Source organism: Vidua chalybeata, chromosome 5, assembly GCF_026979565.1.
Source record: "Vidua chalybeata isolate OUT-0048 chromosome 5, bVidCha1 merged haplotype, whole genome shotgun sequence".
Lineage (NCBI taxonomy): Eukaryota > Metazoa > Chordata > Aves > Passeriformes > Viduidae > Vidua > Vidua chalybeata.
Genome location: NC_071534.1, coordinates 15925416 through 15943414, shown reverse-complemented (window position 1 = coordinate 15943414; position 17999 = coordinate 15925416). Strand labels below are relative to the sequence as shown.

Here is a 17999-nt window from a genome sequence, read left to right as displayed (position 1 = left end):
GCTTGGCTTGAAAAAACCCCAAATCCAAGAGGAATGATTAATTTTGTTGCCCGGAAAAGTCACACAATTTAAAAGGTCTCTGTAACAGAACCGGGAGCTCCAGAAGGGCTGACTGGATTTGATACCAAATATATTCAGTTATACCTATACTCAGTGTTTCTTATCCTTGGAAACACTGAGAAGCCACGACCCTGGCGTGCGGCAGGTGCCGGCAGTCCCACCTGCCCGATTCGCCCCTGACCCCCGCGGGGATCGGGTTTTCCTGTCTGCCTGCACCGCTTCGCGCAGGGAGCCGGCGCTGGCCGTGCGGAGCCCCCGGCGCTGGCCGTGCGGGGCCCCCGGCGCTGGCCGTGCGGGGCCCCCGGCGCTGGCCGTGCGGAACCCCCGGCGCTGGCCGTGCGGGGCCCCCGGCGCTGGCCGTGCGGGGCCCCCGGCGCTGGCCGTGCGGAACCCCCGGCGCTGGCCGTGCGGGGCCCCCGGCGCGCCCCCGGACGGGCAGGAACGCTGCTGGCGCCCCCGCCTCACACACACGCGCGCACGGTGCCACGGGCCCCTCGCCCCACCCGCACCTGCTGACAATCGCCCCGCGGGCGGGTGCGTTTCCCTCAGCGCCCGGCGCAGGAGCCGCCCTCTGCTCCCTCCGCTCCCGCAGCTCCTCAGCGCCCCGGGCCCCCCGTGCTCGGCGCGGGCAGCCGGCCTCTGTCCGGCGCTGCCCTGAGGCCGCTCGGAGCCGCCGCGGGGGGCGCGGCCGGCGCACCTGGCGGGGCGCGGAGCGGGCGGCGCTGCCGGCACCGCAGTGGAGCGCGGGGCGGGCCGGGGCGGGGGCGCGGCGGCCGCGGAGCGCGGGGCAGGCGGAGCACCGGGGCGGGCGGAGGGGGCGCCGTGCCCGGGCAGCCACTGGGAGCGCGCCAGCCGCGTCTCCTCAGCAACGGGCCTGGCACGGCAGGGCTGCGCCTCTTCCCTCCCTCCCTTCTCCCGCTCCTCCCCGCTTCCGTCCGTCCGTCCGTCCGTCCATCCATCCATCCATCTGTGAGGGTCGTTATCCCCGCCGGCCCGACCGGCCACAGGGGCCGAGGCTGCCCGGTCCCCCCGCCCCATCCTCTCGGCCGGGGCTGTGTGTGCATGGGAGTGGGGGGGAGGTTCTTTATTGGCCTCGTCCTCCCTCTCTCCCTCCCTCCCCCCTTCTTCCACACTCCACCCAGAAATGATCCAGTGAAACTAGGAGGAGGTGATTCTCCTCCTCCCTCCTGCTGCTGCTCCTGCTGGTCTGGAAGGGACTGCAGGAATCTCTGCTGTGCTCTGCTCTGAGGCAGGGTCTGGGGAGGGGAGACCGTTCTCTGGGGGGAGGGGGCCTCAGTGGCCGGGGTGCAGCTCTCGCGTGGGGGGCTGCTTGGTTCCCGACCATGGGGAAGGACCAGGAACTGCTGGAAGCCGCTCGCACTGGGAATGTGGCTCTGGTGGAGAAACTCCTCTCTGGGAGGAAAGGAGGGATCCTGGGCAGTGGATCTGGAGCTATTCCCTTATCCAGCTTATTGAGGTAGGGACATCGCTCCGCATCAAATGCTGGGGATATTAACCTGTTCTTCCCTATCATCATTATCATCGCCCCTCTCATCTTCATTTCCATTCCTGCATCCTTCATAGTAACAATAAATCGTCCACTCTCTTGCCAAGTACAAGCATGCCAGGGTTTAAAGTCACAGGCAGTCATTTTATTAATATAGTGGTACTGAATTTCCTGCCTTCAATGCGTCTGCACGGTCCTTGTTCATTCTGTTACTAGCTGTGGTGCAGAACTTATGTTTTGACTGCTGGACTAATACATACAATGTATTAATTATCCTTCCTTGATATTTCCATCTTCAAATTGCTATTTTAATCACAGTGTTTATCACAGACAAGGCATTGCATTGTGGAATTCTGTGTTAAAAGATAGCTTCACCCCATACCCTCACCCATAGCTTCTACCCTTGCTTGCAGAAGAAATTAGGCATGCCATTGTAATAAGCCTACAAAACAAAGAAAAGGAATCTTTTTTTTGTGGGAGATCTTCGAGGCAGAGGAGGTGTAAAACTTAGGGAGCAGGTTAGGTAAGAGCAGCATTACTTTCAAGGTACCTGGTTGTAGTGGAGTGAAACTGGGTTACTGGCCATGTTGGGTGATAGGGCTTAACTTCCGTCATTAGTTGTATCTCCTGCAATCCAGAGCATAGCTTTCATCGTAAGTTTCATCATGCTCTTAAGTCAGAGCATTGTCACCATCATTTATGGCATTTGACTGTATTCAGAGCAGAGAAGGTCTGCAGCACACAGTCCAGTGCTAGTGTTCAACACTAAACTAGGCATAGCAAAAGAAGACAAAATGAACCGAAACACTGTTGACCTAGAACTTGAACAAATTGGGGGTTTGGTTTGGTTTTTTATTCCTTAAAGAAAGAAAAGGCCTAGCACAATGGAAATTGATTAAATTAAAATGTATTTGTGATTCTGTTGCCAGTGCCTTCTTGTCCAGGTATTTATATTATTTCCATGTTCCCTATCAGGGAAAATTTAATGGTAACTCTGCAAATTATACTGTTTAAACTCTATTTTAAAATCTTGCTATTTTAAAGCTAGGTTTAGTGCTGTAAACAACAACAGTTCAGAACTTCCCAAAGTTCTGTGGTGCCCCAGTTCAATTTGCTATTGCACCACTGTTGAATTACTAGCCCATTGACCAAAACCAAAACATACCATGTGATTGCTTGTTTGTACTGTACTCGAATAGGCTGCTCAGGAAGAAGTGTGCCAGCTAGTCAGTTAAATTTGAAATATTATACCTACTTTTCTAAGTACAGATGTAAGTTCACTTCAGTACAATGACTGGCCATTTATAATCTAGTTCTAACACATGGTTTGTGCAATGGCTTTCTCCAGGGCTAGTGCCTGTGCTGTATTCTTGCACTGTTTATTTCATGTTATATATTGTGAGATCTGTATATCCAGAGGGAGTGTATTTGCTTGTGCTTGCCTTCCTTTATTAAACAACACTGTTGTATGTTGTGTACACAGAACACGTGAACCGTGTGTTTTGTATATACAGATGGGTCATCACAGTTCTTGTTTGTTACTCAGGATTGAAGAATTTTAGGTTGTTAAGTCAACTGGCTTTTTTCTTTTTCCTGGAAGTGCACTTAGCTTGAAGAGAAGTAAAGCAGAGTAAAACATATACTGTTTAATTTATGGCATTTCTTACTAATGTTAACAAGAATGTCTATGGCTTTCTGTAAACACAGCTTCAAAAATTAAGAATGAACTTTCAGCTGTATGCTGCATCCAGCTGTATGATGAAATATTTCTAATTTAGAAATAATTCAGTAAGCATCATTAATGATGCTTAGATGTTTCACAATCTAACACACTATGGAACATAGGACGTTTTAGAGGGTTCAGCAGGAAAACTTGAAGCAGAAACTAGTATGCATTATAGTAAATGTTTTTCAAGAAAGAATTATATATGACAGGTATTTTGACATAGCTTTTTTTTTTTTTTTTTTTTTTTTTTTGGAAATGTTCCATATTCTAACTGATGCCATTAATTATGGATTAAGTCCAGAATGACATGCAAGATTAAGGTTGGATCTATCTTGGTATAGAAAACATGGAAACAATATGAGACTCATATGAACATCCTGATCCTGTTTGGGAAATCAACACTTAAGGAAAATAACGAAGCTGTAGAAGACCCATACTTGTACAGTATAAAAGTTTGAATTTGAGGGGAACCAAAGACTTTTTTAAATAGAAAACCTGAAGAAGTTTACTGGTAGAGCTATATTGGTATCTTTGCATACAGTTTATTAGAATAAAAACTTTTGAAAGTTGTTTAAAAAAAAAAACAGAGAATAATATAGGGACATAATTTTCGTAATTTTATTTATTTTTAGGAGTAATTTTGACAGTAACTCCTGTTGTTTTGTTGATCATAATTATTTCTCAGTTTCTAAAATGGTGCCCGAGGACTGTACATGTCCCACTGTAAGTGAGAAAGGTCCATGTTGCTCTTTCTTTCTCCTTTTGGTAGTGCTGTTTCTAGTGTTAGGTTGGAAAAGTCCAACTCTTTCAGTATGCATATAGACTAATACTGTGCCTGATGCATTGGTCTAGGTAGCAGGACTACATTGTCCCTTTGGATTTCTTCAAAGTGCTGAAGACAACTCAATTTAAGTGGCTGAACGCTCTATGTATAGACATGATTTTTGGTGGAAATTTGCTTCACAGTAATTATGTGCCCTGTGAATGAAATTTATTATTCATAAATTGAAAAATACACCTTGATTGTTATCTGAACCAATGAACAAACTATCTGAGGTCTGATGTCCTATTTACATTTTTTATAACAGTTTTTTTTTTCCTAATGATTAATGTGTTTTATGGTACTTGGGGGGAAAATAGGGAAAACTTTTGTATGGGTATTCTATAGCTAGACCTACTTGTTGATGCTAATTGCAGATGAAATCATATAAATTTTAAAGGCCTGACTTCTAACTCCTAAGTCATTAAATTATAAAAACAGTTCAATGAAACAGCTTTGTTCTGGAAGGCTATTTAAGCACACATATAAATGTATGAATGAATTCCTGCGAGAACTTAAACACATGCTTAGAGTATGTGCAAAGTGCATAAAAATGATGTATGCTTAATTAAGACCTCATATGCACCCAGATATCTGTAATACTTACTACATAAAACCTCATGGCCAGATTAGTTTATCTAAAACAATGACAACAAATCAGTGATGTTTGACTGTGTGGACTCTGTAACTCATTTCAGCTTAGGAGGAGCTTTGGAAAGCTGCTGTGGGTCAGTTTGTGCCCCCTGCCTCAATATCCATAGTTTGCTCTTTATTATAAAGATTGTGGCTCAATGTAGTGAAGGTGAATTCCTCAGGTGCAAAGATCAGCATAAAGCATTGCAACATACTAAAGCAAGTAACCTAAGTAAACACCTGATGTCATTTAGTTGCTTAAACTAGGGTACTTACTGGTACTTTAGGTGCCCAGGTGTTTTTGGAATGGAATGATGGACTTTGACAAAAAAACGGGAGCTCTGGAGATACATATGAATTCCCAGTGTGATACACTAGGACACCTGAAGCTGTGTTACATGTTTTGCCTATGGTCTCTAACCCAAAACATTAGTGCAGGGCTGGAATCTCTTCTTTTACTATGTTGAGTAAAAGAAAAAACATTCAAAGTTTAGAAGACTTAAGGCTAAATTTATTTTTTCTGTTTCTTCGTGGATTCCACTGTCTGGAATTGTCATACATTAATATATTATATATGTTTCATATAAAAAGAAAAAAAGTTTTTGAAGTTTAGAATTAGGGATTTTTTTTCCAGACTGTAAATAGAATTTTCACATATTTTTTATGTGATTTCACTGGCTCTTATATTATTCCAGTCTAAACACAAAAACCTGACAGTAAAATCCCACAGTCTCTCTAACAGAATGTATAATTTAATTTCTGTATTCCAAATTTTTAAATGCATATTAAAGAATTTAACACATAGAGAGAGTAAAATGTTTCTAATAAACCTGGTATTTCTAATTTACTTAATTTGATTATCTCTGTATACATAGCAACCAGTTGTTCATTGTTGAATAGAGACAGCCTATGTTTCTTTCAAAGAGTTTTTTAGGAAATATAACTTTGGAGGTTTTAATGTATCTCAGAGACCTTACCTCATTTTGCCACATGTAGCCACGCACATGCCCATTTATTCTATGTTACTAGCAGGAATGGATAGTTCTTGATTATATGTTAATTTTTAGTCTTTTTAAACTGTACATGTTAAAAGAGCTTTGGATTTTTAACGGGACTGTGGGATTGAATATTAATTAATATGAACTGGCACAGACTAGTAGGGAAGGTTGAATTGGCCCTTTTTTGCTCTTTGTTGGCTGCTGCCATTACACAGCATGAGAGGGTGGAGCAGCCTGCCTGGAGCTGGTTTTTTCCCCTTCCACACTTGGCACTGTGGCAGGGAATGGTTTCGTTCTTTGCTCAGCCTTACTTAGTGCAGCTACACCATGTGTAGGCCTGGCCCAAGTTACTTCTCCTCCAAAGTGTAAGAAACACGGCAAGCAGATTGTCAGTCTGGGAGTTGCAATCTGTTTCCTCATCTGTTTCTCAGAGCAGTGTCTTGCTTGCAGCAAAGCCACAGTTTAGCCTGATGGCCTCAGTGCGTGCTGAAAACCACACAGATCCTCTTCTGTCCTTGTGCAGAGCCCTCTGATTCATTCAGCTTCCTTTGCAAAAACAGATCACACTTGGTAGGCCTTGTAGAGCAGGAAGCATTTAAAATGTCGAAATATTTTATGAAGCTTTAGTTAACGGTTTTTAAGTTTTTTCATGTTATAATTTGAATAACAAATGGATCAACTTAACAAGAATAAGACATCTATTTCTGTTTATCATTACAACTAGCATTGTTTAAAGTAAAGGGAACTTTCTTAGGTTCTTTTATGAAGAGATAGTATTATATGAGGCTTGTAGTACCAGAGTTCTGGGCTCACATAATTCCAAGGCATTTATTTCAGACAACCAGCACAGATAATAAAATGGAAAGTATTTATTACATAGTTCAATGTGGCATCCAGTTAATCTATATGTATTTCTAATTTTAGTTATACTACTTTTAATTAATGAAGAGGTTTGTACTGATGTCCTAAGCAGAGACAAGCATTCCCAGATTTCCCGATTACTTGCTTTATCATGTTAGAGAAATTAATCTAATTCTTTTGAGGATATATTTAATCTTTCTTCTTTTTGCCTTTGAGTATGGAATGCAAACTAATAATCAGGACAACAGTTAGTTTATGCTTTTTGGTATTAGTGATAGTTGATTGCTGCATTGACTCTGCTTTCCCTTGCAAATGTGTGAGCTTCTTTTAGCCTTCATTTTGTTATCTTCTACCCTTCTTGGACTTATTTTTATTTTTGTTTTTGATTAATGCTTTCAATCCAAGTTCAGACAACATTTTATCTATTGAACTCTTTAGATTTCTTCTCTAGTTTGAAATATTTGCAATATGTAAAGGTAGCAATATAACAATATCCAGGACATCCAATAGATGGTTAAGGTCAAGGCAATTCACAACTTCCCTAGGATTTCAGTATGATCCCAGATTTAACCTCTGTATTTAAACTCTATGGATAAACTTCTCACATCTCACTGCAGAAATAGTCTTCTGACTATTGTTCAAGTGTATGTTCTATTAATTTTCTAAAATGTTGGACCAAATGCAAAAAATGACCAGCAAGAACTGTAGATCTAGTGTAAAATCTAGCAAGGTAATTTTATCTGCCCATAGATAGGATCAAGGTATGGACTGATGGAGTTTAAGATGGAACCAGGCAGACTAGTAAGGGAAATTTGACGAACGTGTTAAAAGGAGAAGGTAAGGAACAACCTTCAGAAGACTGAAGTGTCTGTAACTTAAAACAATACCTTTAGAATTCTTGTAGAATTCTTAGCCACTAGATGGCTCGTGTCTAATTTCACAGAGGACCCTATAAAGTCATTGTGATCACCACCGTGTTCCCCTCCTATCTAAGTTTTATCATTTTAGAGGTTTGGTAATTCAGTAGAATTAAAGCTGCTTTGTAAATTTTTGACATTGACAGGACATCACTGTTTTTAAGTAGTAATGTTATAGTAGAACTTAAAGGGGAAATAAATGAAAGGGAATGAAGAATGGTGTAATCTGAAAGGTGTGCTATGTTGTGAAGGTTGGAAATGTTATGAAAAGCAAATAGAGATGCTTTTAGGGCAGGTGTGTTTACACCTGCAGCAGGGATCCAGGACATAGCCATGTTTCCAAACCTCTACAAGTTTGGAAACCTCTACCTCTATTTTATTTGCCTGAATTTCTGTTTGTATGAGTATTCCTGGATGAGCTGCTAAGGAGTGCTTACAGATCAAGGCCATTTTTTTTTTTATTTTCCTGAAAAAAGGCACTATTAGAAGCATCCTATAAACTGCTTTAATTTATGCTACTGGTATATAACCTGTAAGGGACAGCATAATGTAGAGTGCAATTACAGTGCCTTTTCTTTAGCAAGCTTAGTTTGCTCACCTGGGAGGTGACAGATACAAGAGTTCTGCAGCTAGAATTCCCTTCTGCCATGGAATTTCTCTGCTGGCCACCTCCGGTTAGAATACACATCCTCATCCTATACTAATACTTCAAGGTAAAATATATTGACAGCTTTTAATGTTAAATGTGTAAAGCATAGTAAGTAGTGTTAATTTCTGCCTACTCATATGTCATTTTCATGTACATGGACCCTTTTGGAAAGTAAGGAATACATTTTTTTAACCTTCTAGCCTTTATTGGGAAACCTTTTTTATTTTTTAATTACTTTTTCCTGGTGACAGTATTTTCAGTATGATCACTTTGCATTAAGAAGTGATACAACAACTATTCTGCACCTCACTTAACACCTATGAATTTCTAATGATGTGCAGGTGTCTACTGTAAGAAAGGTTCTGTGAGGTTTAATTCCACAAGGTTATATTTTTATTATAACCATTTTACATTGTTTCCTATGTATTGCACATGTATTCTCTAAAGCAAGAAAAAACGTTCAAAATGACATCTTGAGTGCAATTTAATTCCTCTTTAGAACAGCCAGTGACAGCTATGTTTCTGTAGGCGTTGATGTCAGTGCTAGGTGTCTAGGTTCCTATTACGGGCAACGGAGATCTAGTCAGTTAGGGGGCATAGAGAGTGACTGAGCTCACCCCAAAGTGGATATTGAATGACTTTATTTCAAGATGAAACATGTCCCTAATTTAATTTTTTTTTTGTAGATAAACGTTGAAGAACAGGAAAACAATAGTAATGGAAAGTATATGTAGACTATATTAAAAATGACCACTTGTATAGGTAGGTTGAAGCTAAATTTGAGTAGAATTTCTTCCTTCTGCTGGTTTGGATTAATTCAGAAGCAATAGACAGTAGGTACTGATTGACAATCAGTAGATTAGCTGGCCAAGAGGCAGAATTCTGGATGGTTGAAGTTAGGGCGACATGAAAATTGCTTAAAATGCATGATGTTGTATCACATGAGGTTTCTTGAAAATGCTCCAAGTGTACAAGAAACAAATTAGAAAACATGAGCTGGAGTTGAAACTTAGGAAGATAGGAAAGGCAAAAGTAAATACGTTGACATCAAAAGAAAATATGAACTCAGTGCTTGGTGGGGCAGAAGACCTAGTGACAAAGCTCATGGAAAAGACAATGACTTGTTGCCTTTTCTGCTTTGGTTGGTTGGCTGTAAAGTTTGACTTGCCAGCTTTCAAAACAGTCCCCACAATAGAGGAAGATCAGGGGAGCATTTACATTTGAGGAACCAATATTACTGTGAGGCCACTGTTAATTTTTGTCAAACATGGGAAGTTTCTGATGACTGAAAAAGGAAAACATCATGCCCGTGTTCAGGAAGAGCAAAAGGAAGGTTCTGGAGTCACCTGGCTCATCAGTCTATCCTAAGAGCTAGAGAAAGTTCCAGATCATATCCTCATGCCTGTAGTTTCTGCTCTCAGAAAGGATAACACAACTGATAACAGCTAGCATGGATTTACTAAGCTTAAATCATGCCTGACTAACCTTAATTGCCTTCTACAAAGTGAAAACTGTGTCTGTGGACAGAAAAACCATGGTGTTTTACCTCAGAGCAGTCTCAGTCAAAATGATGAGCTATGGACTGAATAAGAGGACGATAAGATGGGTTGAAATTTGGCTGGACTGTGAGAGGGTGTGATAAACAGTACAAAATCCAGGTGCTGAGGGTTTCTGGAGAGTTTCCTCAGGATTCAAGGGCCAGTATTGATTTCAATGTTTCACATATAGCAGGTTTGTAGATGACACCAAACTGTGGAAAAAACATTCACATGAAGGATTGCTGTAAGGAGGGACCTGGACAGGATGGAGAAATGGGCTCATTGGAGCCTCATGAAATTCAGGCAAAAATATTGTGTAGTCCTTCAACTGGGAGTGAATAACCTCTTCTACCACCAGAGGTTCTTGTGCTGGAGTTGGACAGTTTTTGTGTTGTACTTCTTTTTCTGACATGTTAGTCATTACAAAACCACAAATATCACACTTAGTCTTTGAGTTTACACATTAGCAACTTCTTTCTCCTAGAAGAATGGTGTGATTGGTATGTGGACTTTCTCCTAATCCTTCATAGCCTGGACAAGTGCTGAAATAGGTTAAGTTATTAAATATTCACATTGCCATAATATGAGAAGTGTCCAGGAGGTAGATTTTTAGAGAAAATAAGAAAAAGGAAGAGTTTTATAAATCAGAATTGGGAGTATATTTTAGACTGGTATTTTCTGCATATTGCATATTGCTTGAATTTTGCTTGCTTCAAGCACTGCATATTGCTTGAATTTTGAACCTTCATGATAAAACTTTCCAGTGTAGTTTTTACTGGTATTCTGAGAATTAACTCTTGAGTTTAATGTCTTCTGTGTTTACTTACTGACTTGTTAGGGTCATTGTTTTCTATTTTTAAATGTCACTCCATATGAATAGTGAATCTCTAGGTTAGTTTTTTGTGAATTAACATAGCCAGCATATTCATATTAGCAGTTTGACCCCAGAATCTCAATTAAGTCATTGGTAAGGTTTCTTAAAAGCATAATTTGGTTATTTTTAGTTTTCAGCTTTCTCAAATAATTATTTATGCACTTTCATGTCCTTCTTGTCATCTGGATGGTTAATTTGTCAAAATAGGCTCATAAGTGATTTGCAATCACCCTGCTTCCTGTTTTGTGCACATTTATTGCAGAGCAGTATCTTGCATAACCAAGTGGTAGATCTGCCAGGGATATTCTCACATAATGTGCACAAGTAATGCTTCAGAGAACCAAATAAATAATTTGTGGAAACAAAGCATACAGTATGTAGTATTCATACATGTTACAAATCTGTTTGCCTGTCACAACAGGTAAATCTATCCCCTATATTCCTACGTTCATGTAGACTATATAAGTCTTGATTACAGAGGCAGAGGAGTCTTGTCATAAGCAGAAAATGAAGCCTCTAAAGGTATGGAATAAGCATATGTTTCTGGTGAGGAGATGAGGTTAGAAGATAGGTGGAGACCTGAACCAAGGTATTTGGAATGGTTTGGCAAGCAGGCTGTATGTTAAACTCTGAAAAGAAATGATTGGTACATGAAATGGGTAGAATAATTGAGATTAGGAATAAGAACTGAGACTGACCATGGCAGTAAGCAGCACTGAGGACAGTGAAAGTTTAGGAGATGAGCTGTGAGGAACAGGGCAGAATAAAGAAAAATTCATTCAGCAGAATTGAAAGAAAATGTATATGCACTGAAATACAGTTTTCATTCAAATCCTGACATTTTCATATTTCCTTGCTATATTTGTGAAATGCATTTGCAAACTCTCCTTTTCTTTTAGTGCTAAAATAAATTCCTATATAGTGGTTAATAAAGGGCCACCAGTCATGACATTAGTTTAAGTAGAAGAAGTGGTGATAAATCATCTAGTAAAGTTTTGCCAAGATGACACTACAGGGTGAAATTTCAGGAGGTTTAGTTTGCCTTTTTTATGAATGATAAAATTAAGGTTGCCAGTGAAGTTTTTATGTATCCCACTGAATGCAAGCATTACATGTTTTTATTTTAATGACACAATCTGTAGTCTTTTCCTCACTTGCAGCCCAGGATAGACAGTGCTCATTAAATAAGCAGTTCTTCAGCATTTTTAACTTACTACTCAGTGTTCAGCCCTGAGCCTCATTTTCTGCATAAAATTCAAATTCTTCTCTAGAAAAAGAATGATTAATTTTTCTCCTGGGCTTTTTTTTTGGCTGATGTTTGTCACTATGGTATCTGACTGCTTCACAGCATTAATGAGTTTACTGTCCCTGTACTTCAGTGACTGGATAGGGTTTTAATATCTGCACTTAAAAATGCTGACTGAAGCACTCTTAGATTATGGCGAGAAGTATGTGTTGAATTGGTGCTTCCATCTGGTGACTTCAAAGAGCTCCTTTTTCACAGGATTAATATAGTTAGTATAAAATGATAGAAGTGGCTCTTCATGGTCAGAATGAATGTCTGTCTAGCAAAGTACTCTTCTCCAGTTTTGACTGGGAGTCAAGAGCCTGTTCTTAGAAGAATATAGTGGCAAAGCAATCACTTGTATGTAACAGTTTCTCCAGTGTACTCTCACAGCTTTTAGCAATTTACAGCAGCTTTCTACAACAGATGTATTGTCTTTGTATTAAATAGCTCCAATGGATTTTTTCTTCCATGCATTTGTTCAATTGGTCTTTGAAGCAATGGAAATTTTTAGCATTCATGACATCTCCCAGCAAGGGTTTCACATCTTAATGAAGTATTATGTGAAGAACATTCTCTGTAAATTAAGTAGCATTTTAGACGTTCAGATGTATAAAGATCTGTTCAGATATTCAGAGGTTTGTTTCTGGAGGACAGACATGGATAGAATTCAGTTCCATGGTGCAGCATTAAACTGCTCTTCCTGTTCTTACCTTGTTTAATTTATTTAATAAATACCAATGCACCCTTTTAATACCTATGATTTTCAAAAAGAAGAGTTTTTATTCAATCATCCCCATTCTAGGGGATAGGCCTTCAACTGTTCCAAGATCATTCATTGCACAATAAAAGGAAATCATGTGATGAAGACTATTATTAATATTTATGTGTTAGTAGGATGACTTAGCACCAGAACTTTAATCCTTGCCTTTGCAATCTGAACAATTTTTAATACACTCTTTCTGTATATAGTTATGTATATATTTCCACAGAAATATATAATTTTTTTTCAGAGAAAAATATATTTCTTTTGAGATTGTAAATATGGACTACCCATATGGTGGTGAACAAAACACAAAGAAATTTGAGATACCTCTAATAACTTACAAAAAACTACAACTCCTGATGTGTATCTAATATATTTATGAGACATGTAGAATTTAAGATGCTGGAGGATGTTTTTTTCCTTTTCAGTGACTAGTGATACTCATTTAAACAAGATTCCCATTATATTACCTGAAACAGCAAAAATGAGGCAAGAAAAATCAAACTTTAATTGTTGAAAGTAAAGTGTGAAGATGAAATGAAAGAGCTGTATGTAGGGGAAAGATGTTATTTTCCTCTCTTCTCTTGTGGGAAACAGTTATTGAGGAAACAGCAAGGTCATTCCCCAGTTTCCTCTTATGCCCTGGAAAGATAGTTTGAGGCATAAATGGGGTGTGTGTCATTTTCTCACTTAAACTGTGGACCAGAACTAATGAGTTACTTCAGAAGAGAAGCCGTTCCTGATCCGTGGTACTTACTGTGTTGCTACTGCTTAACCAAAAAAAGAGAGATCTTCTGCACTGAGCATCCATGTCTTTGTCATTCAAGCAAGAAAGAGTTATAAGTAAGAAAGCTTATAACTCTTATAAGCAAGAAAGAGGCATAAATGGCATAAAAGGAGTAAAAGCAGCAGAAATCTTGTCATGCGTCTCCAGTGTATGAATAGTTTTTGCTAGGACATGAACTGTTGAATGGTTTGCTCTCCGTTTGCTTTAAAGCTCAACTGGTTGTAACAGGACACAGACTGAGGAAATAAGTTTTGAGAAAAGCAAGTGAGGTTGTTTAGAAGTGTCTGCTTCTTAAAATGGCAAGGCAGCACTGTCCTTGTTAGGCTGCCTATTTCAGCAGATAACCTTCAGGGAATAAATCAGCTAATTATGATGGTGGTAAGAGACAAGGAGATATCTTTCCCCTCCCTCAGTAGCTAAATATTATTTTCATAGGGTTTTTTCTGATCACCATCATCCCTTCTTTTCCCACTATAATTGTGATGCCCGGCAAAATTTAAGATGTGAAGAATCCCGAGGTTGCTTATGCCAGCCTTGAAAAAGAGAACCTTGCTGCAGATATTCACCTCAAGGCCAGGGAGTCCATATTAAAAAAAAAAAAAAAAGAAAAAAAGAAGATGGAGGTTAATGACTTTGGTGAATGTAGAAGGCACTAGGCTGAAAAAGGCATGGAAAAATTGACCATAAAGCAGAATTCATTGGGTAGTTTGAAAGAACATACGCAGTACTGATCAAAAATGTAAGATTGGGATACAGGACTGATTTACAAAGTAGGGCCTGATAATTTCCTGGACAAAATGGTAAAGATCCTTTTTCAGAACCTTCCTCAAAGACTGATGAAAACTTTTGAAATGGCAAATAAATTTATTTAGAGAGTGACAAGAAAATACATGCAGGTGATTCTATGTTGTCTGATCTTTGCCCAAGAGACCCATAGCACATGTGGATGAATTTGCCTAGCTACTTAGGAAAATGCCAAAACCAAACCCACTATCTCTGAAAAATGGCACAAGGAAGGAACTCAGTCCTTCTGTGGTATTTCTGTTAAAATATCCTCTTGGGTTAAAAAAAAAATTCAGTCAAGATTGAGAAAGCAGGCCTCAGGGTTATTTTTTAAAGGATAGAGCCAAAATGTCTAGACTTATTTCTTTGAAAGTTTACTACTTTTGCTAATCTTCATAGTAGCTAATTACACAAATCTCCTTTGAAAATATGACTTTGTTAAATTACACAAGATGTCACCATTTCTGAATGTCACAATTCCTAAAGAGGAATTAAGAGCAATTATTGAAGAAGGTCAGTTCACAATATGCATCTCTTTTGATAAGTTTCATTTGACTTGTGAGGTGCTGTAGCACCAGCAACTGTCATGCAGCATGCATTATTGTAGTCTTCCAGGATTCTTGGAAAAGTCCAGAATACAGCTGAGATTTTCCCCATAAAAATGAGCCTTTTGGTAAACCTGACAATTCATTATATTCCTGAAAAGTTGGGCCTTTGGGGATTTTCTTTCTCAGCTCCATAGAAAGTAATGTATGTACCAGAGTAATTTCACAGTATTGCGCTACCAAACTTACTGGGCATCATATGAACCTCAGGTAAAACATATAGAACTCAGCAAAGGATGGCTTTCTTTTCACTGTAACTATAAGGCAGATGCTACCTTTCAAAGCAGTTGAATTGACACTCACATAGGGAGTTGTCAGGAACTATTTCAAATTTACCAGAGCAGCAAAGGAAGCTGTCCTGACTGTGATAGCACTGCTCAGGGCATACTTCTGCAAATTTAGACCATCACAGGCAAATGCAATGTAATTTTGATCACAAAGCTCTTTTCCCTTTTCAACTCCATTAGGGTACGTTATTACACATCTAAGCATATGGAACTTGACAATAATATGAATTATTTAAATAGTTGTTTTTCATTTAAACTACTTTTGATTCACGTATGAAGAACTACTTTCTTTCTAAAGATGCTTGAAGTTTAGTTTTCATGGACATCATGCAAAGAAGTTTTAGCTAGGTTTGAAAATTATTAGAAACTGGTAACAAACACCTGGAACTAAGATTAGAGATTTGTGACCCACCTTAAAAATTGTCAGAAAAGGAAAAAGTAGCCTGACTTTAACTTCTCATTTGAAGTGCAATATGTCTCTTATTTTGGTATTGTGGTGCTGTGCTGAAGTTGGCCGTATGTAATACAGAACCTTATTTTTTCCATCATTTTCCAAGAGGTTGTTTTTTGAGCAGGCTTTGGGTTCAGTAAGCATATGTAGCAATTACAGTATGCAAAGAGAAGTTTCAAATGGATTCTCAGGCTAAAGCTGGGGTCATTTGTCTTTACCATAACAGCTGAAGACTTGCACACCTAAACATTAGTACACATTCCAAATGAAGAAAATGCCTTTTGGCTAACAGAAGTGTATTCTGTAACTACACTCTGACTGCATTAATGATATTGTGTAACTGAGTGTTACTGTGCTAAATATTACATGTCTCCAATTCTGTTAGTGCTTTGATCATTTGATCAATTGAAACACTATCAAGTTGTGTTTATGTATTTCACTGTTGATCAGTAGTGAGCTAGCCTATCAATTTCTCAATAGGTCATTATTTTCTACTACAGCTTAAAACTTAAATGTAAATAATTGCTCAATTTATCGTCACACTTTTTTTTTTCTTTTTTTTTTTTTTTTTTTTTTTTTTTTCTGTTGTGGGATGTTACTTCAATGCTAATGAGACAGGGCTGGGTATCACCATCCTCCAGAAAATAATGCAAGTGAGAAAAAACATACTGAAGATATTTTGCAAATAAATTTGAGTTATGTCTTACCTATATAGGGAACCTTGAAAAATCTTGAAATGAACTCAGTCACAGTTAGGTAGTTATGTGTCCATTTTATAGATCTATGCTTCGGTGAAGAGAGCCAAGTTCCTTTCCTTAGAGGCACGCATCAATAATATTATGATGTCGAAGGTGCATGTCTTCTTCCCTCCCAATCAATATCTTTTTTTTCCAAGAAAGTAGAGGTGTTTATATGTCTGTAGTTGTGCATAAATGTTTCACATAGCTCTGAAGAGCAGCTGGTATTAAAATTAAAGTGGATAATTTTTTTAAATAATTTTTTTAAAAAATGGCTTCAATTAAAAAAATCCCAGCTTTTCTTGTTGAACTGTGGTAGTTTTTATACTTTTTTTGATCTAGGTTTCTGACCACAGAAATGGCATGGAGTGTAACAGAGTCCAAAAGAGTAGTTAAGCTGATAACCCTGTAATTCACTTCTGATGTGGAGACTCAGGTTCAAGTCTCTGGTCTTATCCCAAGAGAGTTCTGTAATAACTGGTTTACCCAGCATGTACTTTTCCCCAGACCAAAGATTATACAGAGTTACATAAAAATATTGAAAGGGATTAAAGAATTTAAATCCAAAACATACAAGCAGTGTTGGACATGACACTTGCTTGCGAAACATAATAATGGTAAACGGTTACTTTAATCTTCCCATCATAATCCAGCAGCCTTGAGTTTCATATTCTTTTCTTTTCTGTTTAAAAAACTTAGAAGTCTGCATGAAAAAACCCCACTTCAGAATGATTCTTTAAGTTTCACATAGGAAAGTGGAATTACCAGAGACTCAAAATTTGGAAGTCATATACTTTAGTAAATTCTAAAGGCAATTTGTTGCAAAGTAAGGGAGCATTCTGTTTGTACTATATTGAAACCTTTCTGAACCACACCTTTTAATTAAATTGTTTTTCTGTGACAACATTTTGAATGAGTAAGAAATGTGTTAGTGTGCTGTGATGGTAGGTTCAGAAGTGTTAGCACTGTTTGAAGTGGACCTGCAGTTTTCTCTGTGGCATGGACTTTGAAGTACTGGCTGTCTCAGAGTGTTATGACTATAATTTTACAGACTTAGCAGAACTGTGCAGTTATGCATGTATTGGTCGTAGGTTTGATTTGTTTAGGCACTGAACAAGATTTAAAACTGATCCTTTTTCAGATGAATTTCATCAATCTGTTCATGTCTGTGGTGAAGTTTTATATTTGTGCAATAATTTTCATCTGCTGAAGTAATTGCTATTCATATATGACTTCTAGGTGAACTGGTTGGAGAAAAATACATTCATTAAAATATTACATTACTGAAATATATCAATTTGGAACATATAAGTCTTTATTTAATATCTCCATTTCTTTCTTCCCCTTTTCTCTGATCCCTCTCTCTTGGTTTCTCTGCCCACCTCTCCCATCTGCCTGTTCCTCCCTTCTCTGCCTCTCTCTCCCCATCACTCTATCTCCATTAATTTACCTTTCCATTCATCCCTTTCTTACCCCATCTCTGCACCCCTTCTGCCTTGCCACCATCTCTCTCTTCCCTCTCTACCCCAGTTTAAGCCATAAAGAGAATCACCTGAGGCAAAATAATACAGGAACACAAATCAGGAAGCGTTGCCTATTGAGCTGAAAATAGTAAGATGGAAGGATACAGTGACAAAGTAGTCTGAAAAGAGAGAAACTGATGTCTTTATTTAGGAAAAAAGTTGGTGTTCCTCAGGATGAGCCAATGGCAAGTA

The 17999-nt window shown here is 38.8% G+C and overlaps 1 protein-coding gene across 2 annotated transcripts in view; it reads left to right on the top strand.

Moving 5' to 3' along the window:
* The first annotated feature begins 1403 nt into the window (after window positions 1-1403).
* The window catches only part of ANKS1B (ankyrin repeat and sterile alpha motif domain containing 1B), a 396607-nt gene continuing 380011 nt past the window's right edge, over window positions 1404-17999 (top strand). For both annotated transcript variants that reach the window (XM_053943037.1, XM_053943036.1), the window contains exon 1: window positions 1404-1537. In XM_053943037.1, coding sequence (XP_053799012.1) covers window positions 1404-1537 — 134 coding nt within the window. The remainder of the gene's footprint in view (window positions 1538-17999) is intronic.